This window comes from Drosophila erecta, unplaced genomic scaffold, assembly GCF_003286155.1.
Source record: "Drosophila erecta strain 14021-0224.00,06,07 unplaced genomic scaffold, DereRS2 tig00000000-arrow-pilon, whole genome shotgun sequence".
In the NCBI taxonomy this organism is placed as follows: Eukaryota; Metazoa; Arthropoda; class Insecta; order Diptera; family Drosophilidae; genus Drosophila; species Drosophila erecta.
Window position 1 is genome coordinate 4,783,316 of NW_020825194.1, and position 20,895 is coordinate 4,804,210.

General features: G+C 42.2%; 1 protein-coding gene across 11 annotated transcripts; it reads left to right on the top strand.

Moving 5' to 3' along the window:
• Positions 1–229: 229 nt before the first annotated feature.
• LOC6554356 (serine/threonine-protein phosphatase 2A 56 kDa regulatory subunit epsilon isoform) lies at positions 230–20,487 on the top strand. 11 transcript variants are annotated; one of them, XM_015153737.2, is made up of 10 exons: positions 230–493; positions 2,143–2,302; positions 13,983–14,298; positions 14,370–15,167; positions 15,239–15,438; positions 15,554–15,748; positions 15,808–15,998; positions 16,067–16,400; positions 16,472–16,701; positions 16,764–20,487. In XM_015153737.2, the coding sequence occupies exons 4-10, from the start codon at positions 15,029–15,031 to the stop codon at positions 17,047–17,049; spliced, it is 1,575 nt and encodes a 524-aa protein (XP_015009223.1). In that variant the 5' UTR covers positions 230–493; positions 2,143–2,302; positions 13,983–14,298; positions 14,370–15,028; the 3' UTR covers positions 17,050–20,487. The 11 variants fall into 11 exon arrangements, with proteins under 11 accessions (XP_015009223.1, XP_001981531.1, XP_015009222.1 ...); XM_026976203.1 differs by lacking the exon at positions 230–493 and adding an exon at positions 922–1,017; XM_026976200.1 differs by lacking the exon at positions 230–493 and adding an exon at positions 1,169–1,463.
• The last annotated feature ends 408 nt before the right edge of the window (positions 20,488–20,895 follow it).

Below are 20,895 nucleotides of genomic sequence, written 5' to 3' on the forward strand. Positions count from 1 at the left end.
GAATGGTTGAAGTAAATGCAGAAATGTTATGACCTTACTGCATGACTATATGCTCATAGTGCAGAAATATTTAAGAGCCAAGCTCAAACACAGATTTATCATAGTCCTTTTCTCAATTTGTTAACTTATTAATAAAATGACGGTTAGCGATTTGAAGAATTGGAAATAACAATTTAGCTTTTTCCGCCAAAAACCCATAGCTTTGCGCTCTCAACTCTGTCAACCGCAGTTGCTAGCCAACACTTTTGCATGCGCGCTTTGCAACACTAAACGCTTCAAAGATGGCGTCACTTCTACGGTGTCTGTGTGAACGATTCTAGTTGCCGCTGGAGAAAATTCGTAATTCTCGCATAAAGCGCACCTGCCGGCTACAAAAATCGATTGAAAAGCGAACGTCCCATATTGCGGCGCGATAAGCGGGTGAAATTGTGGCAGTGCGTGCGCGATAGACCGCTAGAAGAGCAGTGCAAATTGGAAATCCGGATACACGAAGGTGTGTGTGTGCGTCGCTTTTTTTGTGCAGTTTTTAGCTGCAGTCGGCCAACAGTGCAACTCAAACATTGTGTTCTAAATTACATAAAGCTGGGAATTCCACCAAGAAGGCAAATGAAAAATGGGATAAAAGAAAAAAATTAGGCACACAAAAAGAGATAGAGAGTGACAGGGAAGGAGAGATGCAGAGCGAGCGAGAGGTCGATAACGATAGCTTTGTTTAGTTATCGCCCTCGATAGGAAACAAAAACGGGAGAAAAACGAACAGCAGCGGCGTCTTTCAGTACGCCGGTGTGCCCGTGCAGTGGACGGTATTTATGCATTTTTGAGACTGCAGTGTGACCGTTTGTTGGAGAGAGCAGCCAGAATTGAGAGCGTGACGCGCAACAACAGTTTCGGTGGTGAGTTGAAACGAAACTCACCACGCTCTCACCCAGAAATCTGGCACAGTGGTCTCGAAACAAAAGCCAAATGAGTAATCGCAACTGGCTAATCGAGCTAACTATTTGCACCAAACAATTGAAAGTCAGCAAGAAGGAAACAATAACAATAGTTATATTATTCCAAGTACCAATACTATGTAATAGAAAGAGGGATTTTCATTTGTGCGTGCCTGCTCCCTCTCGCGTATAGTATATACACATGTGCAAGAGAGAGCAAGCCGAAAAGAGAGCGAGAGTCGGGCGAAGGAAAAAAATATCGCCACAGTTGCCGTATGCCGCCTTCGTCGTCGGTTGCAAAAGATATAGAAATCTTTTATATACACACATACGCAGTCGGTTTTTAATAAATTCTGCAGCGAAAATTCCAAGCCCGAACAAGAAGGAGAAATAAAGCGCAACTAAACAAAGCCGAGTGCAAAATTAAAGCCAAATTTCCAAGGCGAATGCAAATTTTTCAAGTGCGCAGTAAGCGGCTAAATCCCCAGACGCAATTCGGTGTTTCAAAAGTTTTAATAAATAAATAAATATGTAATTACCATCGCCAACCCGCACACACACACACATACACACACTCACGCAATCGGTTAGAATTCGTATGAGCATATATATTTTTTACTTATATTATTTTTAGAATATCGATTTTGTTGCCGCGTGCGTGTGTGTGTCTCTCTCGCACCGAGTGTGTGTATGTGTGTGTGTGTGTGTAGGTTTGAAACATACATATTTATGATAAGTGTGTGTGTCAAGCAGTAAAATGTGTTAAGAATTATGTTCATATAGACACAAGTTACCTAATCTTACTGCAAAAATGAGGAAAAAGGCAGAACAGATGAAAGGAATCAACAAACCGAAGTGAAGCGAAAGATAGAGCAAAGGCAACAGCGAAAAGAGCCCCATCAAAACAGCTGCGCTCTCTCACCTTTTACTCATCCTCCTATCCACTCTCTACCCATTCACATTCACATTCTTACGCTTCTCCCATTCTCCAACCATCCCATCCCGATGTGCTCCCCACTCACACACGTACGCCATTAAAGATCTTTGTGTATTTTGCTTTGACACCGCATTTACATGTGTTGACCCCACTTGGACACCCCCTCCTCTCGCACCCCCCCACCCGCGCGTTGCGATGCGTTGTGCAAAATTCTATCGTGAACTACAGTTCTAATTCAATTATGCCAACTGCTATACATCCACACATCCACAGTGAAACCCAGCAAGCAGCGTTAAAAAGCAAGAAACGCAAAGAAAAAGCCAGATAAAGCATATCCGTGACGTAGGCAATCGCGAGAAACTGAAACCAAAACTGAAACTGAAAAACCGAGATATCGAGCAGACGAGAATCACAGACACTGAAATCGAGAAAGGTATGCCAAGACCAACGGAAGTTGGCCCACAACGAATTCGATTCAAATCGATGCCATTTTGGGCCAAAAGCTCGCTCCATTTCCGTTCCATGCTTAACCCTTGGATAACTAACGTGCCATAAATGAAGCCACTAGAAATTAAATTCAAAATACACTTAGATAAAACAGGGATCCAATGGGGGGAATCTCCTAGTACCATCGAATATATGATCCAAATCTGTAAACGCATCTGTTGTCATACCCCTTCTCAAATTTGACCAATAGTTATAATCCACAAATCACGTAAAGCGTAGTCTATATTATAAACCTAAATATCCGAATATCTCCTATAGCACATCGAATTCCTAAATGTGTTAAATCAAATAGAACGCCAATGGCCAACGTCACTTCAGTATAAAATGTCTTAACAAAGTAAATAAATGTGGCCAAGGGTTAAGCTTTAACCACCGACTGAAAGTCAGACAAATAACTGGTTCTAATTGATTGAGTGATTGCTGGGCGGCGGGGAAGTGGGAAAGGTGGGGGGCAGAACCTGCTCGGCAAATTAACAAGTTTCAATTGATATATACGTGTGGGGACACACGAAATTCGTCGAGCCTACTCGAAATTAGCATAAATGTGTCAAAATGGTAAATCAATTCGTTGGGCACAACTATAGCTCAGCTGTAGCTGTCATCCCTGTGACAAGGCCCTTGATTTGCCCTGGAATTAAGCCATTATAAATCAGCGGACTGATCAGCACTATTGCCATAATCCACAAGGCAACCTAAGCACGCCCAGCGTTAGGTTCCCAAATCGAACGTGACTAGGGTGCAATTAAGTGGCGATGAAAACAAGATCATCATTTACTTTTCAGCGTTATAATTTCCAGTTTCAAAGCTGCCAATCGCTTTTTGTTGTCCGTCCAAGCGGGTTTGTCACCTGCTATCCACTGGTTAAGCACTACTGGCCCACTGTCTACCGCCAGTTAACTTGGCTTTGACGTCACTGATTTCTCGAATACGCCTCGAACTTGGAAGATGCAGCCCAGCAGCAACTCCTCTTCGAGTTACAGTGCGCAAAAGTAATTAAAAGTTGGGGAAAAACCTATAAATCATTAGTAAGGTTGCAAAATGTTCAGCTGTAGATATAACAACTTTATTTTAGCATCCTTATTGTTATTTATGTCGTTGTGGCTGGGGCGTTTCGCTGGCAATTTCGTTATTTGAATTCGAATTCGTAACAACTGACGAACTAAACTTTAGCTGCCAGTTGGCATATAAGATTTAACGACCTAATTCATCTATAAGAGCAAAGTTTCTGCCCAAATGTGAGCTTCAGCAGGCGTCCTATTAGCTTTGTCTATATTTGGCCGGTAATGATCCATTTTCCCGATGACCGACTTCTCTCTGAGATATTTTCTAGTGCATTTCCCTGGAGTCTTTTGGCTTCTGAGCGATTTTAACGAGTTAACCGAGGCAGTCAACCCAAATAAGTGTCATGCCAGCCAGCGTGTGCAACAATTTGTGAGCACCACTCATTGTCTGGCCACTGGAGGGAGTTTTCACTGTGGAGGAAAGGGGAACGTATAATGCTGCCATAAAATGCCTCCGCATACAAATGTGCACATATGAAGCGCTCCTCCTCTTAGCTCCCAGTATCGGGTGAAAGACGAGAGCTCTATTATAAAATTACCAAGTCTCTGGGGCATTACTATATGCCATGTACGACCTGCTTTGCGACTGTTCACCTTTTTGTCGGCGCTAAACGCACATCTTGCGGCAGCTTTAACTTTTCTGCCTGGCCGGCGCGGTTAAAGAGCGTGCTCACGGCCAATTTGCCTTTTCGCCTGGCCCAGTTGACTCTTTCTCCGCGGATTTTCCTCTGCCTTCTGAGGCTTGGCCACCTTGTGATGACCACAAGAACACACTCCACTCGCTACTGCACATGGCTGGCTGTCTGTTTTGACATAACTGACCTCACTGCCAGCCAGCTGCCCTATGTGAACTGCTTTCCCTCACATTTTCCCCACCTCGTTATGTACGATTTGCTATTGCTGGGCTATGCCATTTTCCCAATTTTCACACGGAGAAAAATCCCTCAGTTATAACCAGATTTTAATTACGCAACTTGTTTCTGTTTTATGAAATTCGAAAAATGTATACTTCTTTCGGTTTTGGCTTTGGCTTTCCGGAGAAGTACTTTACTAGCTGTAGTGGATATTACTTTGTATTCCCCGGAGAAACTCCACTGCCACTTTGTTTACCTCATTTCAGATGCTCACTTCCACTTTCCAGGTTGCTCCCAAAATAAAACCGAAACCCATATTTCTTTCAACTCATTTTGAATACGAACAGATTCACTTTAGCCGGGCTGTAAACAAAGGTATAAAATTGCAGCCAGCTCTATTCTGTGTATCGAATTGCTTCTCATGCATCGAGTGAAAACATCTTCGGAACGCTGGGTTCTCTACGAAATTCTCGACAAATCGCTTATTTAATCAATTTGCAATTCGAGTTTCTTGTGCTCTTTTCACCCACTCATCTCTCTGGGTTTTTTTTTGTTTGACTTGAAAATATTTTCGTTATTTGCGATGACCAGTTCGCCCGAAGCGAAACTACAGTCTGGTCAAAGCTTTTTGTTGGATTGTTTGTTTGTTTGTTCTGTTGGCAATTGAGAATCCGTTCCGTTGCAGCAACGGGGAGAAAATCAATTTTATTTGCTAGTTGGTTAGGCGAATATATGTATATGCGAGTATTCGTACCATTTGCCATATACACGGGCATATGCCAGGAGTAATCCAGTGTAAACATCGTTGGCACACCGCAAATTAATGACCGTCTGAGTGGAGGGCGAATGTTTCTCTCATTATAATTAGTAGACGACTGTCTGATTTCTGAGCTATGTGGCGCTGAATCGTTTACTGTGGGTCGAGCCCCAGATTTTTGCCTTTGTTTTTCAAAATGTTTGCATTTTTTACTTCGCACGGAGAACAATCAGCTGTAGCTGTCAGAAATGAGAAAAATCCAAATAAAATGGCGCATATTTAGGCACTGAAAAGTCAATTAGCCACAGAAAAGTTAAAAATACTGTGCTTTTGATCGGCAGAAAAGCACGAACTAGAATTTGAACTCAAGCGAGCAATATTGGATGTATAATGTATTGTGAATCAATGAATTTCCCACCAGAATTGTAGCCAATTTGTATCGTTACAACTAGACCATTTATTATTCTTAGTGAGTATCAAAGCGCAAATATTGATTTTCCGATTGGAACTGCGTCAGTGGAACATGCCCATTAAATTTGCTATCTACCTATTTTAATTGATGACCTGTAAAACCTATTAGTTGTACATTCCACTTGTCAACAAACATTTTCCAAACCAATTCCAAAGCAAGTACATTTCCGCTTCAATGACCTCGCTTGCCGATTTGCCAAATTTTCTGCTGCCTTTCAGCACATAATAAACTGCCAATTTTAATCAGTCCAACATCGATCTTGTTATTAAATAGCAAACCTTTCGGCAAAAGTTTATGTGTATAGTACGTTTAGGAAATCCAGATTCATTTGGTCTTGTGTCTAGCAGTCTTTGGAATTATTTGCACATTTTATGTCAGATTTGTTTGTTGGCATTTCATCTCTGGTTTTCCGTTCCTTTTCCTCTGCTATTTTTCTTTTTCGGCAACTAATGACGTTTTTCACCGCACAGAAAATATAATTTTAGATGGGGGAAATTCGGTGGCAGTGAGAAATCATTTCGCTGATATTTTTACAGCCAACCAAGTGGCGGGGGGCATTAAATAAATTTCCGTTTTGCCACCTATACGATATTCATTCCATTTGCAGTGCAGTTTGGAGCGTATGAAATTTATTTTCGAAAAAATATTCTTCATTTATTTTCTGGTGTATTTATAGACCAGTGAAAAATCTTGGAGGCATGAAATCATTTGACCTTGAATTCCGTTTCAGACCAAATGGGCGCCCCATTATTAATCCACTCTTTGTTTGTTATGGCCACAATGCCCAATGGCCGGCGAACTGGTCTAAATCAATAAACAACACTCTCAAATCGGCGACAGCTGCTGCAATTAAATATAATCGCATTGCACAATTAATAATTAACACTTGCGGTGTGCCATCCACGCAAACAATAACCATGTATGTATCTAGAGCATTTGAAGCAATTCCTCAGCAGGTGGCAAGATTTTGTTTTCGTTCTACGTATCTTATCTGTTTCACCCTGAGATACATTTACCTTTCCTTAGTTTGTGTGCGCCGCCTGTGTTTATGCGACATTTTTGCGCTGATTTTGATTAGGCGACAGCCACGCCCACCCACACAAAACGCCCGCTTATCACAAGCTCAAATCGCCTAATTAAAAGGCACAAAATGAACAAATGAAAACCTGAAAAACTGAATAAACCGAAAGCGAATGAGGGAGAGGTGTGCGCTTTTCAATACAAAATTTTCCATGCTCTGGCATTGAATTTGCACTCGCACACATATCTTTTCACTAAGTAGCACATACGCAAATCTGAGCACCAGACCCGCTTATGTATTATATATATATTTATGCATATATATATGGAGAGAAATACCTTTGTAGGTGGTGACGCTATGGACAGGGCTATATTTCATTGAACTGAGCGGCGTCTGGCGCAGAATTTGCATTCTTTCAGCCTTATGTTTCACTCGACTGTTTTCTTTATTCTTTTTTTTTTAATTAGTCAACGGCTGTCGCATTCGCCGTGTGTCTTGCTCTTAATTATTTAATTAAATTGAGGAAACTGTTGTGACTGCCGCTGTCTGTTGTCTCTTCGCATTTGAGCTCCACCTTCTGCGAGATTTCGTCATACGGTTTGGTTGCTCTTGACTGGGCTTTTGGGGCTTTGGGGCATGGGCCATTTAATAACAATAGGCAAAACATACAGCACTTGTCGCTGATGCAATTAGTTGTGGACTTGTTGTGTGTACACATTGTCAAGTAATTTCGCGGCACTTTCTCTTTTGCTGCCATCGCGGCAATAAGTTAAATTAAATCTTACATAAAAACCAGAAGCACATGGCAACTGCATAAGTTATGACAGATGTGGTAATCAAATTAGAGGTGGCAGCAGATAAGAATGCTCGGCAATTAGAATGCCACAGTCCGGGCGAATTGAAAAGGAGATAATTTGGTGATAATTTATAGAGCTGTTTGGCCAACTGGTGCCGATTCTACCCAAAAGGTATTATGTTCTTGAATTCCTCAAACAGCAATTCCAGGAGAATTCCACGAAAGTACAAGTCGCAGGATTACTTTAGCAATATTTGTGAGAAGTCGCATTCCAGGAACCATTTCCTTTGGCTTTGGCTTCGACTTTGGCATTGAAATTTCCCTGCCGGGAACTCGCTTTTAGTGCACACTAAACGCTTTTCTCTGGGCATAATTAAACCCAAATACCAGGGCATCCCACTAATGGGACTGCATTCAGTACCAGTTCGCATCAAAGGAAAGTGGAAGTGGAGTCCTTGGTGGCGAATGCATTGCACAAACACGTGCTCCCATCCACGCACATGGTTAATAAAGGCTCAATTGCGCAAAAGAAAACGCTTTGCTGACGTAGACTCCTCACGCGCGCTCAGTGGTTATACCAAAAATAGAAGTATAGACTGCGGTCTATTTTTGTGACCCATAAAGTGCTGCTTTTCCCACATTTCCCGCACACTTTTCCTTTTGTCATTCGTGTGAATGTCACATTGCGTGCGCTGCTTTCATTTGAACTTTGGCGAGGTGTTTTCACTACCAAAAGCGGGGGCGCCCCAATTTGTGGGAATTTTAGTTGTGGCACAGCTAAGTGGGCTATCAATAAATTGAATCATCAATGCTGTCAATTGAAATTAATACAGAAACGGCCTTGAATGCGGCTTTAAAATGTGTGTACGCCATGGGGCTGATAAGAAAAGCTCTGTACCAATTCATGCAGATGCATCCGACGGATGCATTTTATTTAGCCGAGCTTTATTAGCTGACATCTGCAGAACTGAAGCCATTTTAGGCAAAGCTCATCTTTTATCTCCGCCACACACTCTCTCTTTTTGTCGCCTTTTTTTTTTGTTTCTGGTTTTTATTGCAAACTCGACAAACATCAATCGATAGTTTGGCCAGCCATTGTTTGCCTGCCATTCAACTTGGCCAGCAACTTTTTCAATCGAGTTGCCAACTTTGTCTTCTGGCCAAGCGCAAGATTCTCCTACTGCCGCCTCCGTTCGCCTGCGGGATGTTTTCTAATTTAATTTATTACTGCTCCCGTTGTTCATCTTTTGCCTGTTAAGTGTCCTGAATGTTTAATGGCGTTTTACATGTTACAACAAGTTGCTGCGATTTACGCAGCTACTATTTCCCCCAAAAGTGACCCAATTCCCTTGGAGATTTCTTCTAATTTCGTTGGCTGGCTGCTGCCTCGCTTTTGACCAGAAAACCCATCACATGCGGTGTGTGTATCCTGCGCAAAAGTCAACCAAAACAAATCAAAAATGCAGCCCACAGAAATGTCGAGTGTGTTTGGTGGGGCAAAGAGGTTCGTCCTCTCCTCTACCAAAAAGAATGAACAACAGCAGTCGTGGCTGAAAGTTATTTCCCTTATCCCCAACGTCCACTGACCACCCACTCGTGACATTTGCAAGTGTGTTTTCTTGGATCACTCGGGGAAATTTCCCCATGAAACCACATACACAGTATTCTGGAAATGATTGAAGGCAAACGCAACACAACGAATTCTTATTTGATTTATGGCATTTCATATTTCCACAATGCATTCCATTTCTTCTTTCTATTTGTTCAATACGACATGCTTTTAAATTTAAATAAGAAAATATTGTATATTTTATGCTTTTAAAAGCAAAAATGTAAATAGTGATTGTGCAGAATGATTAAGTTCTCTGTTTTTAGTTTTTAGTAGTTGAAAATTGTTTCTCGCATGCGTCACCATTTTATGGATAACATATGTAGGAGTCACAGACTTTCCCTAAAACACTTTTGATAATGGTATGGAATGCTATTAATGCTTCCTGTATAAACAGGAAGGGTACTATTAAATCTAGACTAACCTATTCAGACTGACTATAAGAACTTCAGCCTGGGCATTCGCCACTTCAGTAGGGGAATTGCTCACATGTGTAACCAAGTGTAGACTCATTTCTCTCAGTGTGCGGCTGGAGATGATGGTCGTGGTGGACGCCTGGAGGGCGCACGCCGAGCAGAGCGGACCGAGTGCTTACATTGTGCAAACTTTCGCCTCTTGTGCAGCTGATGCCGCTGCTTTTGGTGCCCTGTTGATGTTTTTGCCACGGCTGCTGATGCTGTTGATGCTGCTGATGGGCTGGCTGGGGCATGAAATCTTATAAAACTTATTGTTCCATTTCCTTTCACTTTATGTAAATTAAACAGTGCATTATTCTTGCATACGCGGCGCGCGGGGGAAGGCCGAGTGGGGGGTGGTATCCACCATGGAGTGCGAGATACATGTGTACATGCAGATATTTGCATTTGGCACTTGGCACATGTGCCAAGTTATCTACTTTTTTATTCCTGTTGTGCCTCCCCTGTGTGTTGTTTGCTTTTCGTTAAACGATGCAAAGGGTCGGAAAAGCTGTTGCATATGCAAACCTAATGGCTCCGCGTTGATTTGATTGATTCCACGTTATCAATGCACAGGGACATTGTGTATTCACTGCGAAAAGGTCAAGGTTTGTCGGACAGGCCCCCCTCGGTTTGTACTGAAATGACCCATATTTACCAAGAAGTTATCATAGTTTTGTGGCAAATGCTGTGTGGTTGGCTTGGTTACTAGTTTAGTTGCCCACATTTTCTAGTTGATGGAACTTAGGATCAGCTTTTTCCTGTGCATTCAAGACCGCCCACAGCAACAGGCTTTCATCGATGATTACCGTTTAGAAATCAATTTCATGCTGGCAGCTTTGATGATTTCCCAACTAGGTAGACACGCAATCAAACGCAGTTTATATTTATAATTTTTCCCACTAAATTTCGATGTGCATGCCAGTAATTTGATGCATTCGCATTTTCACTGTCATGCCTTGTTGGAGAAGGAGGCGGAGGCGACTGGAGGAGAATTCTCACCGACCATGAACTCATCTCTCGTGCGTTTCACAAAAGGATTTTGCCAAGTGCCCCCCATGTGTGTACATGTGTGTGCGTGTGGTGTGTGGTGTGTCTGTGCTTTTGAAGGGGCAGCATTTACTGCGTAGTTTTTCCACAGTTTTCCCCGCTTGAAAGGCGTCTTTCTCCACCGCGACTGCAGTCCCCGTTTCCTTAGACACGTTTCAAGTACGTAGCGAAAAGCGAAAACAGTGCGCAATATTTTCACACTGGTGAGGAACGAGGGGAACAAGGTGGCGACGGGGGTGAAAGTGGTAAAGGGGGAAATTCTGCTTATCATCGTGTCACTTTGCATTACATAAAGCCGAAAAAGTGTGAGAAAGCTGTGAATTTGTGCACTAGATAAACAGCCCTGGAAAAGTCATTTGGACTGAACTAAAATCCACCTTAAATGCAAAGCAAATCGTAGCATTCCGACTAAATAATAATACCCAGTGTAAACAAACGAAAAGCAACAATAAATTCAAAGGGCCATATCAAAAATCAATACAAATATGCATTAACTATTTGCCAGCCACTTAATGCAGTGGAATGAGGAAGTACAAACAAGAAAGCTGAAAACCAAGAAGGGGTTTCCCTAAAAGGCGCACAGCAATTATTATTTATGACAAACTCAAATTACGGCTACAGTTGCTGTTGGGCCGAGGGAAATTTTTATTAAAATAACAAACTGGATTGTAAATCGTCATTCATAAATTGTTTATTATAAAAACAACTTAATCATTGATAATGAATCCGATTAGTGTGCCTTAGGTTAAGATAGTTCGACTCAGTAAACTATTGCGTGCGGAACGATTTGAAATTTGTGATTCTTAAAAGTTTATAGGAATCAAATAATATGCAAGTTACCATTAAAAGCCAATGATGAGGAATGCGGAACCGTTTGGTGAAAGTTTATTGCAAGTTTTGGTAACGTTCAAAAAGCTGTTCTCGCCATCGAGCATTTTATTTAGCTTATTGATTATGGCTGGGGAACCAATAGACATGCGTCAAATGCATACTTTTGAAGGAGGAGGCGGGATGAGCTATACTATATAGTACACGAGTGTGTGTATGTGACATTCTTGATAAGTGACAGAATGATAGATTTTATCGGCATGAGCTGCCTTCTGCATAACGTATGGATTTATTTACTGTTTGTTAACGTAAAGAAAAGTACAGTTTATCCAAAGGAATGAATTATGTTAGGTTCATCGATAAAGAAGCACCGATAAGTTCGATAGGAATATCGATTGTGCAGTCGTAGCCTTGCCACCTCCCATTGGGGAGGGTGGTTTTGGGTGGGAAATTAATTTCCCCCCAATGAGTGGGCGAAGGCTGCCTACTGGCGCTTAGTCATTAGATGACCAAACGATGACTGTATTCCAGTGGTTGGGCGGCTAAAATCTTATAAATGCCAGCAGAAAACAACGGGCAAGCAAAGCAAAGCACAGCAAAAGCAAAACAAAACAGCAGAGGAGAACCGATGTGAATAGCAGCGGACACAAAGCGAACTTGTCTCATTATTTTGTGAGCCGCCTCCCTGGCCATTTGTTATTGTTTTCCACGATGATATGCTGGGGAATTTCGCTACCACTGTCGAGTAAATAATGTCATAAGGTCACACGCACAACAGCACAAATTAAAGGGGCAACACTGTACGGTGGGCCTAATGGTCAGCCATTGTGGCTGCTTTTTTTTCGGTCATTTGTCTTGACACATTCAGCTGGGCTTTACTGTGCTGGACTGGGTTGGGCCCCGTTGATGGTTTTATATAAAATAGCATATTAAATGGCCAGCCCAGTCTTGTAGATTCGCTATCGCCACCGCCACTGCTACTGCCCATATTAAATGTCACATCGGAGCCCACATTGTTTGTTGCGAGGTCCCGGACCAAAGTGAAGGTGATTGGAACAAATTAAGGCGAAAAAACAGTGCAGAAATTCAATTATAATCAGGGCAGCGCGTTGAAAAGCGCTGACCACCGCCACTCAGCGTGGAAAATGGGTGGAAAATGAAAAAAGGGGCTGCGTTCAAGGCAGCTGGGCTAACTTTTCACTCGCACCCACTGTCTCTGTTTTACTCTCATTTTACCTTTCAGTGAGTTCCGGCTGGCCACTCACACTCAATCACACACATGCGTATTTTGGTTTGTCAGGCACTGAAAAAAAACGCGAGAAATCGGTTTAAATCGAAGTTAGTAGCTCGGTTTTGGCCTACAACTATTTCATATTTTTATAGATTGATTGCCTTGATCAGAATCATGCTAAAAGATTTGAATGTTCTAAATCTGTTAGGCAATTAAAGACCAAAAAGTTGGAGTTTTTTTCAAAGTGTAGAGACGCCCACGCGTCTCGGTTTCCATTTGCACCGGCTGGCAGGCAGGCAGGCAGCTGGCCGAAGCGAAGTTGATCGCATTTACCTGTTTGTCACTCATACGCCTTGTGGTCCCAGTCTGTTTTATTTTCTGGCACGGCTCTTTTATTTTCTGCTCTCTTGTATGTGGGTGTTCCTGGCGATGGGCGTGTGTGGCGCGGTGTGTACGTGTGGTGTGTGCGACATGTTAAACATGTTTTCGCTTGGAAATCGACGGTGGGCAGTCAGTTTGACTTGCATTTGTGCAAATTTGTGTGCTTAACTGGAAACACTGAACAAGTTCCGCAATGTCGTCCTCGAAGTGAAAACTGTGCAACACACACACACACACACATGGGCACACACATGTGGCACCACTTTCCTGTCTCAGCCAGCCATTTCCCTCAGATTGAAGTTCAACCTGGGCCAGTTGATTTCTCCCCCTCGAAACGAGCCATGCAAATGAATGAGTTTTCCCAGCTTGTGCGGCGCGTCCTTCATTTGGCTTCATTTCCGTTGAAGATGACAGCGGCATCTAGTTTCCGGTCAATGGCTTTTCCGGGCTCGTTTTGATTTAATTTACTCGCCATGCTAAATTTCATTTCATTTAACAGTCAGTTACAGCTCGCAAGCGAAGTTGGCCAAATTCTGGGCTTTGCGGTTGGTAGTGTCCAGCTGGCGAAGTCCATTTTGGCCTCTTGATTTTCGTGGTCTGCCGGAGAAAGTTCAGCTGGCGGGAACGGAATTCAGGATTCAGCGATTGCTCGCTTGCTATGTGCCAATCAATCAATGGTTAGACAGATTGCAATTGCAAATGTTGCACATGGGACGTTTCCTTAGTTGCTCATTGAATCTATTAAACCAAGCTTCCAATATAAAGGTCGTGAAACAAAAAGTTTCAGCTGTATTTCAGTGCTCTAGTGAATTTGAATGGTCAACCTGGTTTTCAGTGCTGCCACAGTCACAGTGCCTATTTCTTATCTGCTATCTGTTATCTGGTAACAAAGAAATCACTGGCAAAGCCTTTATCTCGTAGCGCACATACAAACGCACCCGCAAAGCCAACGATTAGATACACCTGAATGTCTCATTTTATCGGACCTTGCGCTTTTTCGTGCCTTTCACTGCGATGTCAATTTTTGAGTAATTTTCAGCGATAAGAAGCACCTATCTAACCAAAGCCCATACGTTTCTGTTTGATTGCAGTGCATGTGATGCCAAATATCCATAAAACGCAACAAGGAAATCAGCAAACGCGAATTACTATGTGAATGCAGCAATCGGCAATCAGCAGTTAGCCAGCAGCAGCCGCAGCTCTCCCTCAGTTAACCAAATTGATGTGCCATTCAGGAGCAGCAGCGCAGAAAGAGGATCAGATCAGATCAGATCAGGTCGGAGCAACGTAGAAGCTAAGCGAGAGTATTAACCAGAGTAAGGCGCATCGCAAATGCAACAATCCCTCCAGTAAACAATACAAAAATCAACAACACAAGAAGCAAAGTATAGCAAACAGAAGAAACAGGTTTGTAGTTGACTGATAAATGAGCGTGATGAAGTCACAGTGAGCTAATTGATTGCCCCACTTGATTCCAGTGTACATACAACTGTAACGAATTTAAACAACCAGCAAGCGGCTACAGAAGAGTATAACACATTTCACGCCCCCGAGTAACCATTTGATAAATGCCAAGATAAGTCGTTACCGCTTTAATACCGCCGTCAACATTACCCAGCAACAAAAGCTGATCCAGCAACTCCAGCAGCAGCAGCAGGCGATCGCTTTCAGGGGGAAGAAACAGAAGCAGAAATTGCAGTTGCAGCAGCCGTTGCCGTTGCAGTTGCAGATTGGTCAGGAAACGAACGGGCTTCGAGGAGGAGCAGAAGGAGAAGCAGAAGCAGAAGGAGTAGAGCTGTTGGGCTTACCCAAAGGTACCGAGAACAATTGCAAGACGCCAAACTCAACCGCAAAAGTCGCCAACATAACACATAAAATTTTCGGTTGGCTACGCAAAACACGCAACAAACGGCCAGTCGAGATCCTCAACAGCGATTTCGGCGAAGACGGCGACGAGGGCGTTGGCGAGGGCAAAGGCCAAGGCGCAGGCGAGGGAGGAGGAGCAGCTGCCAGTGCAGCTGGCGGTGCAGCCGATCAATTTTCAGTGGCAAGCGTTAAAAACAAAGCCGGCAAGCTGAATACCACACAGACAGCCACGGAGACCGCCATCGATTCAAACGAACCCAAATCTGAAAAGATGTCATCGGGCACGTTTGTGGATCGAATCGACCCGTTCGCCAAACGTTCGCTCAAGAAGAAGGGTAAAAAGAGTCAAGGTTCCTCGCGCTACAGAAATTCTCAGGATGTTGAGCTGCAGCAATTGCCGCCGCTAAAAGGTGAATATCCAGTGCACTCCATCTTTTACCAATGACCACTTTACCAATCCAAACATTATGCTCTTCCACAGCTGATTGCTCCAGCCTAGAACAGGAGGAGCTTTTCATAAGGAAGCTGCGCCAGTGTTGCGTGTCCTTTGACTTTATGGATCCCGTTACGGACTTGAAGGGCAAGGAGATCAAACGGGCCGCGCTCAATGACCTATCCACCTATATTACACATGGGCGCGGTGTGCTTACGGAACCGGTTTATCCGGAAATAATTCGTATGGTAAATATTCCGACTGCCACAATATTTTTGAACTGAACTATTTCGCGGTCAGCGAGCTTTTACACGCGGAAACTAGCTTTTAATAACTTAATAATGTTTGTTTTATTTTGACCAGATTTCTTGCAACCTATTTCGCACGTTGCCGCCCAGTGAGAATCCTGATTTTGATCCCGAGGAGGATGATCCGACACTGGAGGCGTCCTGGCCACACCTCCAGCTGGTGTACGAGGTCTTTTTGCGGTTCCTGGAGTCGCAGGATTTCCAAGCAACTATCGGCAAGCGTGTGATCGATCAAAAGTTTGTCTTGCAGGTGAGTCTAAAATGTTGCACAATGGGAGTAACAATTTAATCACATGCTTTTTGGTATAGCTCTTGGAACTTTTCGACTCGGAGGATCCCAGGGAGCGGGACTTTCTGAAGACGGTGTTGCATCGCATATACGGAAAATTTTTGGGACTGCGGGCTTTTATACGAAAACAAATTAACAACATATTCTTGCGATTCATTTACGAAACGGAGCACTTTAATGGAGTCGGTGAGCTCTTGGAGATTCTTGGCAGGTATGTTTCACACGTAAATGGTCTTTCCATTATCCAAATATTAATTAATCTCTTGTGTATGCGATCAGTATCATCAACGGATTCGCCTTGCCCCTGAAGGCCGAACACAAACAGTTTCTGGTTAAGGTCCTATTGCCACTGCACAAAGTCAAATGCCTGTCGCTCTACCACGCTCAACTGGCGTATTGCATTGTACAATTCCTAGAGAAGGATCCATTCCTTACCGAACCGGTGGTGCGCGGCCTGCTTAAGTTCTGGCCCAAGACGTGTTCCCAGAAGGAGGTCATGTTCCTGGGCGAGATTGAGGAGATCCTCGACGTGATCGATCCGCCGCAGTTTGTCAAGATTCAGGAGCCGCTGTTCCGTCAGATTGCAAAATGCGTGTCGAGTCCACATTTTCAGGTAAGTCATGTCGTGTGGCTTGGGTAAAACCTTTTATTGAAGTAGTAAATAATATAATTTTCTATATTTAGGTTGCTGAGCGAGCTCTTTATCTGTGGAACAATGAGTACGCCATGTCGCTAATCGAGGAGAACAACGCGGTCATCATGCCGATCATGTTCCCGGCCCTATACCGCATCAGCAAGGAACACTGGAATCAAACCATCGTGGCGCTCGTATACAACGTTTTGAAGACGTTCATGGAGATGAATTCGAAGCTGTTCGACGAACTCACCTCCAGTTACAAGGCGGAGCGGCAAAAGTGAGTGCGAAGCTGGAATGTTGAAGTGGCAGATGATGAGCATTTTCCTATTCTGTTTTCAGGGAAAAGAAACGTGAGCGAGACCGCGAGGAGCTGTGGAAGAAACTGCACGAACTCGAATCCAATCGTTCTAGTGGGCGCACCGCCGGCGGCAGCGCCACGACATCGAACAGCGCAGCTTCCGCGGCGTCAACGTCCCTGCAGCCACCCAGCTCCGCTGGCCTGAACTCTCATCAGCAGCAGTCGAATAGCGGCAGCAGCGGTAGCCTGTCCAGCGGCGGTGCCGGCGGCGACAATAATCCTGCGACCACAAATGCGAAAATCAAACAGGATAAGGCGGACAATTAAGCAACGCGAGGCGCGCCGGAAACTAACAATAAAACCAACATCAGTAAAAGCGTAAGCGTAACGCGTTATCCGATATCCGTAAACGGCAGAGAGACAGCAAGCAACCACATCTAAAGGAGAAATAAATAGTTATACTAAACCACACATATGCTAAACCTTAAAACCAGAAAATATAAAACTAAAACGTATACTCGATTGACAAGACACCAACCAAGCTGACCGCCGGCTCGCTTGGGCGGCTGTTGAAGGAGGTAGAACCGAAATCTGGATCGGGAGCTGAATCAGATCCCAGGGCGTGTGTGTGTGCGCGGCAATTAAGAAGCTTGAGTGCGGCATTAAAGAAATCTTTATAAATAATGTATCTTACACCTACAGCAACTCACAACAAACAAACACACACACACCACACACACACGTGCGCGACACGTATAAATATATATTACAAAAGAAGAACATAATTATTAATTACGTTTAAGCGAAAACAAGTTGAATAAAGAGAAATCATGTTAGTAAGTGAAAAGCAGCAGAGCGATAACTATAACGGATTGACGATTGTTGAAGCGCATTGAATATTATTAACTAAACATATTGCTAACTAGATCCTAGCATAGATCTGCCATCCTATCCCCACCCACGAACACCACAACACCCTAATCACCGAAATGTTTACATGCTAAGTAATTGCGTTCATTTGAATTGATTGTAAAATAGTTGAAACTGCGCTGTATCCTCAGACTTTAATTATATATATTTTTTTTTAAATTAACAAATTGCTCCATAGAACGGCGTGTCTTAGTGCAGACTTCCCACTGAATTGTATATAAATTATTCGAGAACTGTGCTCCCCTTCACCCAGAATGAAACTTTGTTACTTAGCTTTAAGTGTTGCACACTCCGTCAAGACTTCTCGAAAACAGAAATTCCAACAATACCCGCTAAATGCCTGCGCAGTTACGAAGCCGAATCTGTATTCGAATGTAGACATGAAAGAAAAAACAAAAGCAAAAGCAAAGCCAAGTGTTAGTACATTGTTGAAGTTGCTGCTAAACGGGCCAAGATAGACAGGGAGCAGGCAAATCTATACATAATTAAGAACACAATTGAATACCATACTATACGATAACGTACGATAAACGCTGATCTATATAAATGTATGTAAAGTGTGCGGAAGATACACAAAACTATATCTCCCAGCTGAGGAATAGGCGCATGCGCGGAAATCGCGATGTACTCGGCAGAAAATGAATACAAATATTGAGCATTGTAAAAAGGTTAAGCTAGAGATACCAATAACCAAGCGAAACGATAGTTTATAGAACAAGGTTATGGCAAATTCAGCTTGGCATAGTCTGTCCCGCCCCATACGATAATTGGCATCTTGCGATACATTTCCACAGTCCACTCCAGGCTCGATGCAACCACACAAACTAGAAATTCGTTTCCATAAATGTATATCTCTGCGGAAAGCGGTCCAGTGTCGAGTACCAAATAGTTTGCAAATGCCTTTCAGACTCTTCTCAATTGAATACTAATTTTCACTCCTCACGGAAATGCGCACAATTGTCATTCGATTTGCTAAACAATAACTTCAATTGTAAATAATGTAGCTAAGTTAAAACGGGCAATACTTTGGGCCGCTTTCCCAGCATCTCACTCACTCACACTTAGCCGCACTCATGTAAGGAAATATATAAAATTTATATATGATGCTATAATATGCTATTCATATGTATGTTTGTTCATTCAACTCTCACGCCCATTACAAAGTATAGAAGCATGCATTATAGGAGCAAAACTATAGGGAAGCAAATAGGACGAGATGAAAGTATCCACTAATGAATGTCACTCATTAGGCGAAACCGCGAAAGTTCATATAATATTAATGATAATTGTGTCTGTGAATCGTGAGTTATTATACACATATATGTATACATATATTGCAAACAAAACTGAAAAATGCGAAAAAAAACTAAAAAAACAAAAAAAATCTAAAGGAAACGTAAAAGTTAGCGTTATTATTAAATATGTTTGTAAAACGTCAACAATATGCAAGAAAGATACAAGAAATAAAGCGATCGAAAGGCGCATGGAGGAGGGCATCAACTAAAGATTGGTCGGCTAGAGCAGAGAGTATATTTCGAAAACACAAATTGAACCTATGGCCTAAATACTAAGCAACGTGTGTAAGAAAGTTTTGCATCTTTATATTAGCGTGTAATTAAACAAACAAATAGCTAAACGAAGCCCCAGCCTAAACAGCAACTACGACTAGAGCTACTACAAACTACCCACGAGTATCATCCACCCCCTTCCCATTTAAAACACAATATCGATCAGATCGTTGCGTCTTACTGCCTTTCAAGATCCCAAGAAGAACACCAAAAATAATGAAAAACAGGACTGTAGAATGTTAAAACGCGAAGGCAGCACTTCCTGACCTGTTTGTTATGCCAATCCAGTAACACCAAACTCTGATCCTAACTAGCAGATCCGAAGCAAAAAACACTAGACACACGAATAGGACCCATCTCTAGTTAAAGTTGATGTTTGCCTAGGATGCCAATCAGCAAAACAAAAGAACATATTCAAATAACGCAAGTGTAAAAACGAAACCAGAAATCACGTAAGCAACAAGAATAAGATTAATAAAAACATGTTGAAAAGGAATGCCTAATAAACGATAAAAACATATTGTATAAGTCAAGTGGTTCAATGATTATTGCCTCTTCATCATTTTGTTTGTTTTGTGATCAACACTTCTGTTGCACTCTGAGTTGAACTGTTTAGTCCGCATTCAAATTAAATGGTAACTTTAACTATAGTTTCTATTATTGTATTTATATGTATAAACAAATGGAGCATGTTAATTCGTAACTGCAGAAGCTGCTTAGAGCCAGCTGAGCAAAGAGGTATAAGCAAAAGCAAAAGCAAAACTCGTTAAGTACTTTTAGAGAGAAAACCCTGTACTACAAAGTGTACTACAACAAATAAAGTCGCATTAACAACGTTGCATCAGATCGATCAGAAAACATAAAAAGATTTAACAAATGAAAATGCCGAAAAACGGAAAAGCTAGCGAAAGCAGCAACAATAAGAGCAAAATAGTTAAAGCGCTTAAACAATATAAACACTATGGATACTAACAATGAAATGAGAATGGAGCCGATGAATACGGTTAAATATATATGTGAATCATGTATTTTCTTATGTTCTAGACTTGTAAAAAAACCTATCGTATATGACACACATGCTATTATTACGTTTAACTTTGAGTTCTTGTTCTGTAGGACGGTGTGCGAGGATTTCGATTCTTTTCCTTGGGTTTAAGGCACACTGCACCACACCACCCACTCACCCACACTCACCCATACACACACCACACACACACACACACACACGACTAAACAAAATCTTATGCTGAGAGTAAATATAAAGAAAGTAAATTATAATTACACAAACATAAATGGGAATAAATATATATAGGTATATATAAACATGCATATATATGAAAGGAAAATGATATATGGAAGAGCATCGGAAAACAAAGGTTTAGTTGATTGCTTTCGAATCCAGGCAGAAAGTATGCGAAAAATAAAGTAAATTAACTAACTAATGGCGAGTGGCAGCAGAAAACAAATAAAAATTGCATGGCGCAGGCAAAAACAAATATATAGCTGCAAGCAGAATTAACCAAAAATGATTAAAAACCAAGTAAAACATGAAAAAACACACAAAAACTGAATGAATGAGTATGAGCAAACGGAGAGAAAAGAAGCAAAGAGATCAATCAACAATAAAAAATTAATAAATACAAAATAATTAACACAACGTGTTTGATTTTGAAAT